Here is a 19,683-nt window from a genome sequence, read left to right on the forward strand (position 1 = left end):
GAAAATATACATATATCCATTCATAGAAAAGGCAGCAAGAATATACTCTAAGATCTGCAATTTGTGGGTATCAGCAACTAGACAGTTATTTAAAAAAAAAAAAACACACCTTATCATCAGCACTACCACATCAAACAGCACTAACGAAACAATAATCCAAAACGCTACACACATCTGTGTTTAAATAAGCAGGAGTATCTTGACCAGACACCTCCAATCCCTTCATATCATAATTAAGATTCTTTCATGAATATTTAAAAAAAAATACTAAAACTTGTAAAATTTTAGCGGGTTAAGAAGGGAGAAGGAGGCTGGCTACCTGTCTCTAAGACACACATCTTTATTTCCCACAATTCCAGTTAAAAGTTTCATATTTTATTGACATAATACTAAAAATTACTCTGACTAAAAATAGGAACACAAGAACATTTCTGCAACAGCAATTTTCCTTGGAGTGAATATTAACCTTTAAAATGAGTATTTTACAGCATAGCTGTTACTGAAGATAAATCCTGTGGTTGTGTTGAGAGAATAATGTCATGAGATTAACAAAATGAAATTAAAAAATTAGTTTCTTAATTAAAAAAAATGGATCAGCAGGCAGATATTTAAGCTGGTATTCAGTAGAAGGTAGAAATAACTATCAGTGGTACTAAAATATATATATATACACACATATATATATATATATATAAGAATTCTGACTTTAAAAAAAGACATTACATACTATACTGTAAAATATTTAGCTAAGGGAAATTCCCTGGCAGTCCAGTGGTTAGGACTTGGCGCTTTCACTGCTGGGGCCAGGTTCAATCCCTGGTCAAGGAACTAAAATCCTGCAAGCCGTGTGGCATGGCAAAAAAAAAAAAAAAAAATAGTTAAGAAATGCTATTTCAATAATTGAAGGGTACTAACTCTTCCCATCTTCATTGCAAATTATATTTCACTTGAATAACACCTAACCAACAGTTATACATAAATATGCAACATGCACTATTTATTTGAAGGTGGGAAAGAAAACAGGATTCTCAAAAGGCAAAGAAACAGCCCTTTTAAAACCACAGATTTTACAGAATCTCTAGGATCAAGCAGATTTTCCCAAGCAAAATGTACCCTTTTCTCAATCCACCTGCAAACATATGAAAAGAAAATTACTATTTTTCCCTTCTAGTGACATCAATAAATAAGCCTCAGTAACCCAGAGAAAGATGTTATTTTCAGTATTTTAATACTGACTCCCTCTGCTGTATAAAAAAGGATTCAAAAATGTCATTTCTCTTAGGATCTAATTAGGTACAATTCTTTCCATTTGTTTCCCATAAAACACAGCTTAAAAACAGATAGCTTAACAAAGTAAAATATATTACTCTGGATTAGGACAGTAAAAATAATCATCCTCCAGAATATATCCCTCAAATCTAAATTCTTTAGTCCAGAACTTAGACAAACCTAAGAAAAGAAACAAAAATCTAAGTATTCTTTCTGGGCCATGCTGAACAATTCAGTAACCTGAAACTTGGGGAAAGCATTTAAAATCCATGAACCTCAGTTTCTTTTTACCTGTAAACCTAAGAATGAAGGCACTTACTACACTCTGCAAACTTGGTAAGGCCAATATCAGAACCCAATTTAAATTCATTCTCTGAACAATTACTGACCACCTACTCACAACATACAGTGTACAGGGCTAGGATTGCCAAATTTAGCAAATGGAACATATTTGTATCTTAAAATTATTTACTGTATGTAAAAGCTAATTGCTTACCCTGTACTTTAGGGCTTCCCTCATAACTCAGTTGGTAAAGAATCTGCCTGCAATGCAGGAGACCCAGGTTCGATTCCTGGGTCAGGAAGATCCCCTGGAGAAGGAAATGGCAACCTACTCCAGTATTCTTGCCTGGAAAATCCCTTGGACAGAGGAGCGTCGCGGGCTACAGTCCATGGGGTCGCAAGAGTTGGACACAACTTAGCGACTAAACCACCACCACCTGTACTTTATCTGGCAACTTTCCCTGAAGCACATACAGAGATTCAAGTATGACAGCTTCTCATCTTTAGAAGACTTACAAAAAGTAAGGGAAATCAATGTATATATAAACAAACTACCATACAGGGAAGGGTAGTAGCTATGTAGCATTTAAAGAAAAGACCAAGGGGGGAAAAAGGTAAGCTGGGAAAACAGTAAGAGGGCCTTGGGGAATGGTTACACTCAACAAGCACTCACAAGATTCAAAGGAGAATAAAAAACTGACAGTGCTTAGTCACAGGCCCGATTCTGGCCACACAGACCTGTGTAGTCACCAAATACCCTCTTCCATTATACAAGGTGGAAACAGGTTTTGAAGTTATTTGCAATATTTTCACACAAATCAATTTAAATTACTTCAAAAAGACATGCATTAACACCTCTCAATAGAAAAGATGTGCAAAAATGCCAACTCCTAATATTCTGACTTATCTCCCTGTCAAATCGAGTTGTAGTTCTCCGCTTATTTCACCCAATATTACTGAACAAATTCTGTCCAATGTAGACGGGGCCGGTAAGACTAAAATCTTCAGAAGATGTCGTCCTTTTTCTCACTTTCTGTCGTCGAAGCAACTGTTTCCTGTCTCTGCCTCCTAAGTAAACAGCTCTGTATGTTTCACTCTTCAAACAGTTTTAAGCATATCATTTTTATACCAGATGCAAAAACTACTGCTTCTTTACTTTGCACTTCCTGCTCCAACCCTCTGCAGACGCTCTCTTCTTCCTACAGGCCCAATTATCATTCTTCATGACATAAGCCAACCCTGATTCTAGTCCATGAGTGGAACATTCACACAGCTCAAAAGTTAAATAACCAACTACGCTGGAGGACATGTGTATAGAAAAGGTGTAGTAATGCAGAAAATTTATGCATATCATTCTTTCCCCTCATACACCCTCACACAATCTTACAGGTGAAAGGATTTCAGAGTCCACAGCTCTCTCATTTTCACAGGATGATGGAAATCATGCCCTATGATCATGTGTGATTATGTGAATCACTAGTCTACACTTACAGAGCGAGCAAGGAACCAGAGTCAGGTTTTCTGATTTTCAGTTCAGTATTTTTTCTGCTAAATTACACTTCTATCCTACTATACTCTTACTATACCTTCTGACTGGTAGCTGATACATTCCATGAATTTTAATTCTATTGCACATTTTTACTCTTTTTGAAAATATAAAGAAATCTATAAATTAGTTATTCAAACTGTAATTAATCCCTCATAACACAGTAACCTAAAATTCAGCTTAACTAAAAAGCAAGACAGCAGATTCATGTTTCTAATAGTCTATATTTTTAACTCCGTAAGGAAGTGTGAGAAAAATATTTATGTATCACAATGGACCAAACTGACAAGTCCAAGAACCACTGTCAGTATCAAATCTTAAGAAGATGCTGATCATTGTATCTTTAGTGGCAACTGTTTTATCAAGAAGTACTATACCTATCTTAGTAAGCATATAAACACTGCTGAGGTTAGATTTTTAAACTCCATTTTCCTAGAATTAGGGGAGGGGGAAAAACTATTATTCAAAAACTACTGTTCTTATTTAATTTAAACATGTGTGGCTAGAAGGATCTATAAGTTTACAACCACAGAGATAATTAGATGACCAATGTTTCTGTGTTTTGAAAAGATTACCAGTGACAACCCGTTCCAATGGTCTTACCTTTGTTGAAAGCACTTTAAACGTGCTCTGCTCTGGTATTATAGGATGAAGAAGTCTCAGTTTCAAACTGTAATCATCTCCAGAAGGAAGTTTCACTAAAGCAGACAACTAATGAACATAGAATTAGTGGCACATTTTATAAATTAATTTAAAAAAGGGTAAAGTACTTAAACTGACTATAATTACAGAACTTTAGTACTGTTGCAGAGTATTTTTAAAACCTTATATGGAATATAAGATTAAAGAATCTCAAAATAATCCTTTTTAAAAATCTGGTGTCCTTCATAATTCAAAAGGACACATGTACCTCAATGTTCATTACAGCAATATTTACAATAGCCAAGACATGAAAGTAACCTAAATGTGCATCAACAGATGAATGGATAAGAATGTGTTGTGTATATATACATACGTGTGTGTGTGTGTACACATATATGATGGAATATTACTCAGCCATAAAAAGGAACAAAACTGGATCATTTGTGATGTGGATAGATCTAGAGTCTGTCATATAGTGAAGTCAGTCAGAAAGAGAAAAACAAGTTATCATGTATCAATGCATGTATCTGGAATGCAGAAAGATGGTAACAGACGAGCCTGTATGCAGGGCAGGAATAAAGAAGAAAACATAGCCAACAGGTATGTGGACATGGCAGGGTGGGGAAGGGAAGAAGAGGAGGGGAGACGAATGGGGAAAGCAGGTTAGACACGTGTGCTATGGCGTGTGAGACGGCTAGGGGGCAGCGGCTATACAGCACAAGGAGCTCAGCCGAGTGCTCCGCAATGAACTAGGAGTGTGACGGGGAAAGGCAAAAGGAGGTTTAAGAGGAAAGGGATGTGTGTATACATATGGCTGATTCACTTTGTTGCACAGCAGAAACACTGTAAAGCAATTCTACTCCAAAATTAAATAGCACTGCCCATGAAAAAAAAAGGAAAAAAAAATGTAAATGGACTAAATGCTCCAATCAAAAGAAAAAAAAAAAACAAAACCTGGTATTCGTCACAGAAACTCTTATATACCTAATTAAAGAACAGAGTATGTTTCATAACATACACTATACATTTAAATCTCAAGGAAACTCAAGATACAAGGGCCAAATAGTACAGCATGTAACAACAAAAGCATTCTTGTGCAAAACATCTAGTTCTACCACAAACTCTCTTAAATCTCTATCACAAGGTTTTCCACTAAATGCTAAGAAACCAAGTTATTAAAAGTCATACTCATTTAATATGGTTAAACTCATAACAAAGAAGCAGACCTTTTCCATTAAGTGTACCACACAAATGTAACCAAAGCGTGGTTATAATGTGTCTAAAGTTCCCAAATGTGTCTTTTATATTTACCAACCAAGTTCTGCTTTAAATCCCAAATCTAAAGAGGAAACAACGCACATCAAGCTATAACCTACAGTATATATATATACTCTTAGTCTCAAAACTTAAAATGATGCAAATGGAAAAGAACGCTTCAGATTTTCATCAGCATTTCCATATTATCTCAGGAAGAAATGATATATATTTGATAGATTGCTATAAATTATTCTGCAATATAATTTATTTATATTTACAAATTGGAGTAGGAAATGTCAACCCACTCCACCATTCTTGCCTGGAAAATTCCATGGACGGAGGAGCCTGGTGGGCTATAGTCCCTGGAGTCATAAAGAGTCAGACTCAACTGAGCACACACACACACACACACACACGCACACGCACACACACATTTATAAATAAAACTATTCAATCTCAATCAAAAATAACTCAAAGACTATAATGACCTCTTTTTCTGAAAATTCCACATTTACATCATTCTTCTGAACATTCTTGATCATAAGTGTAATGATTACTTGAGATTCTGTTTGATACCAGTCATACCTATTAAAAAAGAAAAAGGAAACTTAGAACTTCTGAAATTCTTAAAGTTGTTGCTTCTTTGGTTTGTCAAGATAAAAGTTACAATCTGATGAACAAGAGCTCCACCTTGAGGAACAAAAGAGCAAAGCAGCTGCTGGCTCACAGAAATAATTTTATGTAACCAATTCCACATGATCTGTACTAATGGAAGAGAAAATAAGGTAGATGATGTCCCAACTCTCTCCAGTGGATTTAAATACTCACATAATTTTTTAGGTTCTAAAGTATCCCCAATAGTGTTGTGCTTAGGCTAATTGTTTTTCTTTTTGGCCACGCCATGGCCACAGGATCAGTTCCCCAACCACGGATCAAACCCATGCCCCCTGCAGTAGAAGCTAGGAGTCTTAACCACTGGACTGCCAGGGGATTTTAAAAGTAAACAATAAAATTTATTCTAAACAGATCATAGTTCTAATACATCAGCAATAGTTTTATCCTCTCATTTCAACCTAATACTAAGAAGTAAACGGTTCTATCCCAATTTTACAAAAAAAAAAAAAAAAAAAAGGCTCAGAAGGATCTGGCAATCAGTTTAAGTCAGTAGCAGGTGATACACTGGACCCGACCCGATATTCCAGGATCTCTTTACCAAAGCTTGGGGCAAACAGTCCTGAGCACAGGGAGAAGGAGTAAATGAGCTAAAATTAAAATAATTCAACTCATTCTGTCAGGCACAGTATTAAATACAGCATCTACCTTCAATCTCCAAGTATGTGGGAAGATTAGTGTGTCAAGAGATTCTAATCATGTGTATCTTTCCCTCTGAAAGCTGGGATCCTCACTTTCAAATTAAGACTAGATTGACCCTATGAGAGAAGAGCTATTGATCTGTTCTGCCACTATTACATTCCCAGGATGAAGCACGGTGCCCTGATATGTGGTATATTTATTAAACCATTGTGGGATTATTTTATATATATTCTATACTCCAAACACCATAATTATAATTATTAAATAATAAGTACGGTGTTTGGAGTATAGAATATATATAAAATAACCCCACACTGACTCAGTGAACACACCATGTATCAGGGATCCTCACTTGCTACTTATATTCATGATTGTAACTGCTGCCTTCAGCAAGTAACTTTCAATTCATGCAGAATTATCCCATGAAAAATTTACTCCAAATATAAAAGGCAGGTAAAGTTACAATATTATCAAGTCTACTACTAACTTACTGACCTATGTAATAACAATAACTTAAATGTAAGAGGTTATTCTTAATATATGGAAAGATGACATAATATGCAACCATGTGAAGCAAGTTTTAAGTTAACCTTAATATGAACACTAATTCAAATTGGTTAATGGTCTTACAACTATAGTTTTTCAAGGCTTAGTAAGATTTATCTTAAAAACTAAGAAACACTTAAACCACAGGTAGGGACTTGCTTACTATTAAATGACAGGGTTTCTTTTCCCTTTAGGCATATTTATCATGCATTATGAAAAAGAAATCCTTACTTGATTTTTGACTGATGAGTCCTCTGGGATGCAGACTGATTTGGGCAAATCGAAAGAGAAAGATTTTTACGAGTTAGTTTAGTAACTGCATATTAAAAATGTATTTATTATTAATTTACCCAGTGCTATAGTTACTTTGATATGGAATAATTACATGAAAACTTCCTAGAAAGCATGGTATACATTAATGTTAAATAATATTCATCTTCACAAAAATCAGAATATTCAACATTTTAAAAATTTTATGCGTTTCCATTTCAAAGATCATTTTTCTTCTAAAATAAAAGCAGCAAAAAAAAAGAGAAAAATTTCAGAAGATATGTTTGGAAAAGATTACAGATAAAATGTCCAGTTCCAGGATTCAGCAATGCTCTAAACTGAAAATAACAGTAACATTTAAAAAACCATTTTCAGGAATGCAGTGTTAACACCTCCAGGCTTAACGATGGCAAAACTGCCCCGGAAAAGCCCATGGAGGAGGGCTTCCACAGTGCCTTCCTGATACGGCCTGACCCCGGTCCCGGCCTCTCTGCAACAATCTATGTTGACCACTGAGAAACAAGTGACTTTTTAACCAATTCAGATTTTCCTAAACTACTTATTAATAAATCTAAAGGACTTGCCCTGGGTCACTGGTGGCCTCTAACTTGTTCCTAAAGAAGAAGGGAAGAGACAGCATTTGGAGGAGAAAATAAGTAAAACTGTCCTAGAGACATGCGGAACTGCCAGAAAGTACATTCAGAGTACTGTCTCAAATATATTCAATAGTAATATAATTAAGTAAAAACACAAAGGATTAAAAACTTTGGACTTACCACCTCGGGCTGTGATCCTGTTAAAAAACATAAAAAAGAAACATTTTCAGATAACAGTACATGTATAGACAAAATTACATACATGATTTCTAAGGCACAAACATATTATTACGGAAACCAATTCTCCATGCATATCTAATAAGAGAAACTGGTTTAATTTTACAGTCTGGAGTCACTTGAGACTCCTCAGTAATTTCTTACCATTGCAAAACAAATCCGTTTGAATCTCCCTTTCAACATAAGGAATCAGGTAAAAAAATGAAAATACCTTTGGAAATCCCAATCTACTAGAACATGCACTACTTAAATTATAAGTTATAAAGTTCAAAACAAAAAAAAATGACAAACATTGACTTCTTCTTAAATTGAAAGACCATGGGAAATCTGCACACTTACCATTCTGAGCTTCTTGACACCTTTTAATCCAAGCAGTTAAATCAGCATCCGCACCTGGAAAGAACAAACGGTAACAACACTCACCTGCACAACCCAACACATTCACTCACCACATGCTGACTGCACACCGCCAGGCTACGTCACGGCTCCAGAAGCTACGGATCCAACATGAGTCAGACGGAGACATCTGTCCTCATAGTGTGTAGCTAGCCTTAATATTATAGCTATTAGTTAGGTTGAATATTTATTATGTTTATCCTGAAGAACTCTGATTTTTAAAAAATCGATTTTAACCAGTCAACCTTATTGGTTCCTAGATACAGATAATCTCCATTTCTCCTCACCCTTTTCCTCTTAAAAGAGCTTCCTCTCACACAACAAAATCAGACCTGAATCAGATTCCGAATACGCCATCAGTTGGGGGAGGACAGGTCTGCAGACCTGGCAACCAGCAACTGGGCTAAAGCTCAGAAGCCTCTGTCCACCTGTCTGCTATCTAATGAAGTTGCTTATCCTGTCTACTATTTTTTCAGCAGCTTTACTTATTACCACGCCTTCAACACCAAGAAGCATCTTTATATTCGGCCGAGTTTTGTACTCTAAGTATCTCTAAGTTCCATGACATCCACTGACACTACATACAGTGAATCATAGTTCACTGCATAGACAGCAATGCAAGCATGTACATAAGCAAATTATTTCTGAAGACTCAGGGCAATGACAGTATCTAAAAAGTCATAGCATCTAATAAATTAGAATGTTAAGAAAGATTATTAGAAGTGATCGTAATAAAAGTTTATTAATTTAAGCTAACTGCAGGTACCACTATTCTGAAAAACACAAAGTTTAAAATTTCTTAAGATGAAATTTTCTAATTCTTAATTTACAGACAGAATTCAACTACACAGGCCTTAAAATACATACACACACATTTTAGAGGTGAACCTTTATATAAAAATTCTAAATGTGAAGAACCGATTATTCAAATTAATCAGTAAATAAGCTGATTCCTATCATACAAGGGGGGAAAAAGGTAATATGGAGTTAAAAATTTTTTACCCCAATAAAATGGAAGCTGAACAGTTTAACATAAGATTTTCCTGGAATTAAAAGATGAATTTGATTTTAAATTAAATATCCTCAACAGAAATTTTACCAAAGAGCAGACACCCTCTTCTGAGGCCACCTCTGAAATAATTCTAGGATAAAAGTCAACGGCATGATAATAAAGTATCAAGGAAGGAATTTAGGCAGGGAACTTTGTTTCTCTAAAAAAAAATAAGAAATAGGGCTTAGAAATCTAAAGATGAAGTGACTCATGTCTCATCAGGGTTTTCAAGTATGTATCAAGACACCAAGAAAACTGGACTCTAGAATTTGCGAAGTGTATACATGCTGGCTTGGTGACTGAATAGCCCTGTTATTCACATACCATGCTTGGGGTAACCAAGTTTGAGAGTACCTCCTACTGCCTAGATCTCTTCTTTCCTAATTTGTAGGTTTTGTTTGCAAGGTTGGGCTTGTCACCCTTCTCAAGTAGGTACACAGCAGAAAAGCAAATATTCAAAGCAGTATATATTTTAGTGTATAATCATGTATGACTTTTGTATAAGGGTTTTCAATCTCAGCATTACTGACATCTGGGACCAGATGCTTCTGTTGTGGGGACTGTCCTGTTCAGGATGTTGAGTAGCATCCCTCATGAGATGTCAATGGTATAACCCCCATCCACCAGTCAGGAGAGTCAAAAATCACTGCAGACACTCCAAACACCCCCAATGGAGGAAAATCATCCCCAGCTAGGAACTACTGCCTTAAAGAACTATGGGTAACACTCTAACATAAGATGGAGATAAAATGAGAGAACACAATTAAGACTATGTTGTCTATAATTATCTACGAGATTACTGACAACATTTTGTATTTTGCAGATTTTTTTGATACTTGGCTCTTAACAAGTTCTGTATATTATACATAGACTGTTGGCATAATTTTCATCTATTTCTCTCAAAAAGACAGTATTAGAAATTCACAATACTCTCAAAGTTCCATGTTTCTTCTATACCCTATCATACTTTACCCAAACTTACACTTCACCTCTCAATAAAAATCTTTGTTCTAAGATTTCCTTATCTCAATAATCTGAATAACAACTTAAATAGACTTCAGAACGTGAGCGCAAGTTAAGCTTTCACTTGTCCATTAGGAAAAAATTAAAAGCCAGACCAGTACTGGGAGCACACCAAGTGTTTAAACAGTTCTTTTGCTTCTAATGGTAATAGTTTTTCTGTGATTTAAATGCTAAGAAAGGCCAGTTTAATCAAATTTTAAGTAAACTCAAACTCTGCAATCAACACAAAATGTCATTAAGAGAGAAAAAAGTGTTTCTATAATTAACTTGAGATTATACTAACAAGATTCAGTTATGGTATTTAAGATACACAGATATAATGGACTAGTTTACTAACATATAATTACAATACTTACTATTTAATTTCTGTCCTTCTGTAAAAGTTTCTAGAGCAGCAGCATAGTTTTTTTCATGGTATTCACATATCCTGTATGAGCATATTAAAAATAAGCACACACATGTAAGATCATGAAACATAGCTTTCTTAAAAAAAAAAGTTTCTCATCTTTTAAAAGAACTTAAGCATGTCAACAAGCCAACAGATGTTCTAAAATACTCTAACATCTGTGTGTGTGTCAGTCGCTCAGTGGTGTCTGACTCTTTGTAACCCCATGAACTGTAGCCCGCCAGGCTCCTCTGTTCATGGGATTTTGCAAGCAAGAATACTGGAGTGGGTTGCCATTTTCTTCTCCAGGGGATCTTCCTCACCCAGGGATTGAACCCAGGCTCCTGCATTGCAGGCAGATTCTTTACCATCTGAGTCACCAGCATAACATCTAATTCCCATTAAAAATGTGGAACTCATTTCAGAAGGAATTTCTTAATTGTACATACTTGCTTATTCCAATGGAGAAGGCAATGGCACCCCACTCCAGTACTCTTGCCTGGAAAATCCCATGGACAGAGGAGCCTGGTAGGCTGCAGTCCATGGGGTCGCTAAGAGTAGGACACGACTGAGTGACTTCACTTTCACTTTTCACTTTCATGCACTGGAGAAGAACATGGCAACCCACTCCAGTGTTCTTGCCTGGAGAATCCCAGGGACGGGGCATCCTGGTGGGCTGCCGTTTATGGGGTTGCACAGAGTCAGACACGACTGACGTGACTTAGCAGCTTATTCCAAAATATAGTTACACTAAGGAATTAAAGAAGCTTTTGATTCTTAAAGAATAAAGTTACACTTATTAACAGAAACAAGCTGGGATATAAAGTACACAGACACAGAGTCATCTTTAAGCGTAGTCTGTACAGCTTAGGCAAGAAATAGATGTTCTCTAGTCAGTTAAACACAGTAGGTTTCAAATGATGACACAAAAAAGGGATTTGAAATCATTCAGTTTCATCTATACCCTGCAGTTACTTCAATCATCACTATTTTAAACTATATATACACACATACAAACTGTGTATCTCATTGCATACTGCAGTTAATACAATAAAAGTATAAAATATACCAAAAATTGAATCCTATCTCAGCTATAAAATGTATAAACACAGAGTTTACTATTTACATAAAGTTTACAGGGAGGGTAAGTTCAGGATGAGGGGACACATGCATGCCTATGACTGATTCATACTGATGCATGGCAAAAACCATTACAATATTGTAAAGTAATTATCTTCCAACTACAATAATTTTTTTTTTTTTTTTAAAGAGAGGGGAAAAAAAGCTTACAATTCATCCATTTAACCATATCTAGCCCAGACCCCACAGGAAGAGTAGCTGCTGCCTACCCCTTTCTCAGCAGAGCAGTGGAACTATTTGGATTAAGTTCAAGGGATTTTTTTGCATCAGCAACAGCATCTGCAGATGAAAAAGTGGGTTTTTTGGTCAGTTACTTATGGATCCTAAGAAATACTACACACAAAATTTGAATTAGTCTCAGATTTTTAAGTTTTCAAGCTGGTGAAATGGACAAATGACTTTAAAATAGGAACAGCTAATCTGAGATAAAATTACCCTCATACATTCCTATTGACCTAATCCTCAAGCTCTTCAGGAAATGAATAAGGCTCCGTATCACAAAGTTCAGATAATTTCATTAACATCATTCATGTAGTTTGACTCAAGGTATTTAATTTTTCCCTACTCAGATTATCTATCCAGAATAATTAAAATTACAGAATATAGAATACATTCTTTTCATAAAAAACAGAACAAGAGAATTCATTCAAATGCTCTGTAAATTAGTAAATGTGATGCTATCCTTTTTTAGCATATCCAAGAACCAAAAATGAAATCTTACAAATTCTACACCCACTGCAGAAAGAATCGACAACCGTAAAATTTAAATGAGTGATGCGCAACATAATGCTTGTCATATTTTGGCTACTTCACCTTGTACGAAAGATCAAGTTAAAAGTCCTAGAAGATAACCTCTATTTTATTTGATTCACTGTATCCTGGGCAAAGTGTATAAGTTACTTATAGAGACAATGTACTTTGTAAGGAAAGTTACCACTGTAATTCCCAAGAAGAATGTGACAATAAGCTCTTTGACAGTAATACGGTGCATCATCTGGTTTCTGCTCCAAAGCCTTAGTCAGCTCCTACAAATACAAACATGCTGAGTGTCAGTAAATGTTTTTTAAAAGTTACTGAACTCTAATTAAACATGATCTTTAATAAAATAACCTATTATCACAAGCTATTTGGAGGAAAGATAACAGGGAAACAAGCTTGGAGCCTTTCTTTGCAAGAGGATCAATATCCCCCCTTCTCCCCTTGAAGGCCCACAATCGAATGTAATATCTATGCAAAGCACTTAGCAGTTTCCAGCCTACAGTAGGAACTCAATAAATGGTAATTATTATCACCTCATTTATCCTAAAGAGTTTAGTTGATATACATTGACCATCACTGATTTTCTCCTTCTTCTAATTTGGAGAAGATTCAAAGACCATGTAGAATTTAAGATCCCTAGAAAATGTGAAGCTGTCCAATAATTTTTAAGAACTGAAAGTTAAATCTAGAGCTCAGGAGGTTAATGGAACCAATAAATTCATAAGCAAGCTTACCTGGCCCTCTCCTATCCTCTTGTCAAAGGCCTAAGAAATTACAACATTCTGTCAAAAGCCCAGCCAGATACAGTATCTCATAGGTAGCTACTATCAACAGATCAAGAATTAACAGAACAATTGAAACTTTTGCCACTCTGGGTAGTCATAGTATGTGTTAGCTGGAACAATAATGATGCAAGAAGACAGAGAGCACGATCTGTGAGGCCAAGGACAAACGCAGGCAGACAGGAAGGCTTTGATCCCACAGCCATTTACCCACACATCCTAAGGGTTTTGGCAGCTTTCTTAGTTAAGCAAAATTCCTTCAACAGCCATACATGGGGTTCTGCTTAAACCCTGTAGTGTGATTCTCACAAAGAAATGTATATTATACTTGGTAATCAGATACCTGCAATCCAGTATACCTAAAATCGAAAGCAATGTTTTACCATCTTAACCCCTATCACCCTGATTCAAGCAGTAATGAAAACTAGATCTTGTTACTATATCTCTATTCAAAACAGATGCCTTACCAGCTGACTCAGAGCAAAGGCCCAAGTGCTCCCATGATCAGTTAAGGCCCTCCTTGACAGAACCCTCCACTCTCTTTCTTATCCCATCTCTTTAAAACTCTTCTCCTTGTTCCACAATGGCCTTCTCTTTGTTCCTCAAACATCTCCTGACCCTCCACCTTTTCACTACAATGCTCTTCACACTACAGTGTGTGGCGAAAATCCATTCCCTCACATCCTGGTCAGGGACTGTGCCAGAGACAAGATTCAAGTCCATGTCTGACTGCCTCCAAATCAAATCTTAACCACTATACACGGCCTCCTGGTAAAATTCCTTTACTCCAAGTTTCTTTCACACACCATCTAACATCTGTATTAACACAACAGTTCCTAATGAAATACTTAAGCTAAAAACACCACCTTGCACTAAACTTTCAAACAATTTGGAACACAGCTGATGGCTTCTTATGTACCTACTCCCAAAATCAAATTTCCAACCTCTCCTCACCAAGAACAGGTATGCTATAGGTCAAAAAGGCTGTCGTATTATAATAACATCAGGCTCATCAATTCAAAAAGTATTTTTAAACATATATTTTGGAATAAACACAGGCCAGACACTGGAGGTTCACAGATGCATAAAATATTCCTTTTCTTAAGGAGTCAGGTATAAACTTTGGAATTTTGAACAACCCACTTGCAAATGACCTTTAAAAACACCAACCAATTGTTGCAATTAGGGTGATTAGGTTAAATAAGCAACTGACTTACTTTGGTGTTAATAAAAAAAAAGAAGTTACCCCAAATCACCCAACACAAACTGAACTTTATAACACACCAATTTGTATGTCATGAATAAAATACAACAATAAATTTTTATTTTGAATATGGAATATACAATATAATAAAGCCAAAAAAGGTTAAGTTAAAATAATTGTGCTGTCTGAACTACCTCTGACTTGGGGCGCGTTTTCAGTGTTTCAACTGTTTCTGTGACAACAGCTGCTACTCACTGGCTGCTGACTGAAGGCAGGTATCACAAAAGGCAAGGACTTCGGTGCTGACACTTGAATCACAGCAGCAAAAAGGCTTTTTAACGCAGACTTACATGAAACATATCCAAAGATACAGTATTTCTCACATGAGTTGTTATAGTTGAGCAATTTATCGTTCTCAAAAGTAATGAAATCTATTGAAGTGTAAAATATAATTACACTGAAATCTTTACCAAGATAATGGTAAAGAAAGTAAGTACCCTGATAACACAGAACTACAGGGGGAAAACTACTTTTTAAGGAATTAACATTGTTTAAGATTGCGATCTTGGAAAACTAACTTCCAAATCTTTAGAGCTTTAGGCTCTTTTAAAATGCTAACCAGAAAGGTAACTTGTTAAGATTAAAAGCAAAAGCAGACTGCTCAGACTGACCGAAGGTCTAAAGGCCTTTAGCTCTAGGTGTCTCATGCTATCTCCACTTTCCACTTTCTTCCAGTCACACCTAATCCCCAATCATGGATAAACAAGAATACCAAGCCTTCTCCCTTCCTAAAAAGCAGTGCTGGAGAAAAATCACATAATCATGTAGGACTGGAATGTTTTATTCCAACCTGCTATGCCCTCAACAAAGCTATCTGTGGTCAGCTACTTCAAAGTCAGCTCACAAACATTTAATTATATCATACACCTCAATCCTACCCACTCCTCCAGAGGATCAGCTTCATGCCCTGAACCCAAGACTCATTGCTTCTGAACTCCATAACCTGAGTAAGTTAGCCTCAGCTTCCTTGTTAGTAAAATGCACTGCATAGCTGTTCCGAGAATTACAGTAGGAATCATTTAATACATCTGAGTGCCTACCACATCGCAGGCACTACACCTAGAAGACAGTGGTAACCAGATACACAAAACCCCTGCTCCCCTGAAGCTTACATTGCGGCCTCATTCAGATAAAGTAGTCAGAAAAGACAGCTTCCTTGAGAAGGTGACATTTCAGATGAAATCTAAAGTGACAAGCATTTCTAAGCAAAACAATAAACAGTCAATAGAGAGGACATTCTAGGCAAAAGAACTGCTGCAAGTCCAAAGGCACTGCACCAGGCCTGAGTCAGACACACCTGAGTAACAGAAGAGAGCCGGTGGGGTGAGAACCTAGAGAGCAAGGCTCTCCAAGATGCCTACCTCAAGGGCCTCACCCTTGGACCTTACGGTACTTGTCATTATAATCATCCTTTCCAGTGGACCCAGTTAGTTCCATTTTACAGACAGGAAGTCTGATCAAGAAGAGTGATAGCCAGAACTTTTCTGAAACCAAGATATGGTAGACCCAAGCAGTCTGATTCCAGAGCCAGTGCTCTTAAGCACCATTCATATTGGGCCTCAAAAGATCCTTATAATCCACATAAACGTTTTCTCTCTCTGCTGAATTGAGACTTCCTCTGCAAAGATTTTTTTTCACTTCCCCAGTGGCCTCTATTCTACTGTACCTTATATACCACTCCACTAGAGCATTTATCTTATATTCTAATGACCTGCTGACCTGCCTCTCTCTCTCCTCTAGACTGCAAATGCCCTCACTACAGTATTTTCATCTTTAGATTGCTGGCTCCCAGTACAGCCTTGTTCACTAATATACACTGTTTAATGAAACATGTCATCAGCTTTATATACTTTCTCTTTATTCTTAATAGGATGGTGTTATATAAAAATGTGACATTTTAACTCCTATAATATCTAATGACCTTAATTTCAAAACAGTTACTTTAAACCAGCCCTTGGGGAAAGCAAGAGGGAAACTGACTCTTCTCATCAAGGTTCCAGCCCTACTCATTATTACCAATTACCTAGTAATTAACATTCACCTGTTTAACTCAGTGAGAAGATCATCTCAAGATTTAAAAAGGACATTTCGTCTTAACACAGGCTGGTTCTTACCACAATCATCCTCCCCACTCTGGGTTTCTGACTCAGGTCCATGGCAGGTCCTGAGAATTCACATTTCTAACAAATTTCCAGGTGATGCTCCTGCAGAGGGTCTGGGGATTACACTTTTGGAAACCACGAGAGCACTAGACTAAGAGCAGGAATCTCCTGTCCTCAGGCCCCTATTCTGCCTCTCCCTGGCTGTACACATCTCTGTGACGGATCACCTGGATTTCCTTGGGTCTGTTTCCTTCTGTAAAAAGGAAGGGTAAGGAGTACTGGCCTACAGGAACCATTAGTACGTTCAGAAAATCTGCAGTGGGGAATTCCCTGGCAGTCTTCACTTCCACTGCAGCAGGTATGGGTTCCATTCCTGGCTGGGGAACTAAGATGCCACATCACGTAGTGGCCCCCGCCCCAAGAGGAAAGAAAAAGAAAATCTGAGGGAGAGGGTATCCAAGAATTTGCATTTCTAAGGAATTCCTAAGTGATGCTAACGCTGCTGGTCCAAGAACCACTCTTTAAGGACGAATGTACTAAAGCTAACCACACACCTATACTATATAATTTCACTCCTAGAAAGAAAAAAAAAATTGCACTCTTAAAACAAAGGATATGCATGTGTTCAGCAAAATACATGTATAAGAAAATTCAGTGGTTTTATTCATACTAGCTAACAACTAGAAATATCCCAAATGTCCACAGTTAAACAGTGCTATATTAATACAGTAGAATACTACACAGCAATGAAAAAGAACTGTCCCTTCCCACAAACTTATGGATGTATCTCACATAATGTTTAAAGCAAGACAGAGTAGCTACACTCAACGAAGTATGATGCTGTTTGATACTATATGATACTGTTTGTATGAAATCCAAGGAAAACTAACTGATGGTGATGGAGTTCAGAACAGATGGGTAAGAGGAATCATTGGCTGGGAAGTAATTTAGATTCGTGTTACATACCACACGTCAATACGTAATTTTAAAAGTAAAATAAGTCAGATATAAAATGACCAAGAATCCATTATATTAATATTTTTTAATAGCAACTATTATATAAACTAGATTTCCAAAGGAGGCACAGGGCCTAAGAGGACCACACAAATGTAGACTCTTAATACAGATACTAAGCTGAAATAAGGAACTGTAGAGAAAAACTCTCAGTGCCTCTGGTAACATTATTCTAACAGTGACCCCACAAGAATCACTAGAAAACATCCCAGCACATGTGTAATCAACTGCTTCATTTTAAGGTCTTCATATCCCAACCCCCCCAAAACATAGTCCAAGCTACAGATAAAAAGCACCGATGGATTCCGCCCGGCTTCCTCTCCACCTCCTCTCTCACTACGTCCATCCCACTCAACCAAACGGGTTTTCTTGCTGCTCCCTGTTCAGACCTACTTCACTCCTACTTTAGGATCTTGACACTGGCTCCTCTTCCTGCCCGAAATAATCCTTCTGCAGAGCTTCCAAGCTCACTCCCTCGTGCCTCTTCTCAAATGTCACCTCCTCTACTAACCATGAGTCAATTTCTTTCAGAAATCACAGCCAAGAGAAAGGTTCTCTTGCCTCAAAACCCTAACCTTACGTATGTTAGATTAGAACAGCAAAACAAAGTCTCCTCTCTTTTTAAGCTTCAAAACAAGAAACCCCTGGCTAATTTTGAGACCCACTGCATCATGTATTCTTAGCTTGGGCTCTCTGTATTACTTCAAATTATTACTTAACTCACTCTTTTGGATTCCTTTACAGCTTTATAAGCTTTCACTGCACACAAAGTGCTTTGTAAGTCATTTAACTGTATAAATTAAGACTTTAATCCATAGCAACCAGTGCCTTCCACACAGCAGCCCCCCCACCCCCACCCCCGCCAAGAAACTGTTTTGAGAAATAAAACAAATGAGTGAATAATAAACAGAAACAGGGACACCTGGAGATTTTCAGGCACACAAGGGGGAAAGGTTTCTGTCCTAGTGGTGTGAGTTCAGACAGGCACTCAGCACCTGGTACATAAAAATAATCAAGGATGACCGCCAAACGAAAACCCGAATGAACAAACATCGAGCTGAGATTTCACTTTTTGTTCCAGTCACAAATGCCATTAAAAAAAAAAAAAAAACATGCCCCTTGAGGCCCACAATGCAGGTTAGCTCTACCCCTAAGACAGAAGAAGGTTACGCTAAGGAGCTCCAAGGATGCATAAAGGGACCAGGGGTGGAAAGGGGACAAGACGAAGGATCTAATATAACCAGGCCGCCGCGGGGCAGAAAAAGAAGGGGCGGAGGCTGTCAACATCGGGGCTGACCCAAAGGAGAAGCAGCGGCCCCGACCCCCGGAAGACAGAGCCGGGAGGAACCCGACGCGGCCGCCTGCCCGGGGGCAAAGGCTGTCTCACCTCTAACGCCGCTTGGGGGTCCTGCTCGATGAGGGCATCTGAGAAGCTCCGGAACAACCTGCTAGGAAAAGAAAGATTTCAAGCAGGGATCACGAACCAAAGAAAGGGGCGGGGGGATGCCAATTACACCAAAGAGATGGAAAAACACGCACCTCGCGGCCGCCACAGGGCCCGCCGCCGCCGCCGCCATCTCTAATCGTCACGGTTCCCGCTGCCGGAGCTGCTCTTCCCGGGGTTACCAGCGCCGCCGCCGCCGCCGCCCAAGGGGGAAACTTCTGGAGAATCACCCACCGAGCTTCCGTCCTAAGTAGCCAACGAGCAGCCGCGCAGACTGCTGAGGGGAGGGGGGAGAAGAGGCGAAACGCGGGCGCGGGGCGGGCTGGGACCTTGGAGGACCGACTCTCTGGACCCCGCCCCCCCG

General features: G+C 37.8%; 1 protein-coding gene across 2 annotated transcripts in view; it reads right to left on the reverse strand.

The window, feature by feature from the left end:
* Positions 1–19,662, reverse strand: part of SUGT1 (SGT1 homolog, MIS12 kinetochore complex assembly cochaperone) — a 40,837-nt gene extending 21,175 nt beyond the window's left edge. Inside the window, exons 1-10 of one of the 2 annotated variants that reach the window (XM_019971191.2) lie at positions 19,415–19,662; positions 19,263–19,323; positions 12,889–12,979; positions 12,164–12,233; positions 10,786–10,856; positions 8,299–8,352; positions 7,903–7,919; positions 7,088–7,122; positions 5,485–5,581; positions 3,701–3,808 (exon numbers count right to left, since the gene is read on the reverse strand). In XM_019971191.2, the coding sequence (XP_019826750.1) occupies positions 3,701–3,808; positions 5,485–5,581; positions 7,088–7,122; positions 7,903–7,919; positions 8,299–8,352; positions 10,786–10,856; positions 12,164–12,233; positions 12,889–12,979; positions 19,263–19,323; positions 19,415–19,452 (642 nt within the window). In that variant the 5' untranslated portion in view covers positions 19,453–19,662. The remainder of the gene's footprint in view (positions 1–3,700; positions 3,809–5,484; positions 5,582–7,087; positions 7,123–7,902; positions 7,920–8,298; positions 8,353–10,785; positions 10,857–12,163; positions 12,234–12,888; positions 12,980–19,262; positions 19,324–19,414) is intronic. The other variant, XM_019971192.2, reaches the window with a different exon arrangement.
* Positions 19,663–19,683: the final 21 nt, after the last annotated feature.

The sequence above is a fragment of the Bos indicus genome, chromosome 12, assembly GCF_029378745.1.
Source record: "Bos indicus isolate NIAB-ARS_2022 breed Sahiwal x Tharparkar chromosome 12, NIAB-ARS_B.indTharparkar_mat_pri_1.0, whole genome shotgun sequence".
Classification (NCBI taxonomy): Eukaryota; Metazoa; Chordata; class Mammalia; order Artiodactyla; family Bovidae; genus Bos; species Bos indicus.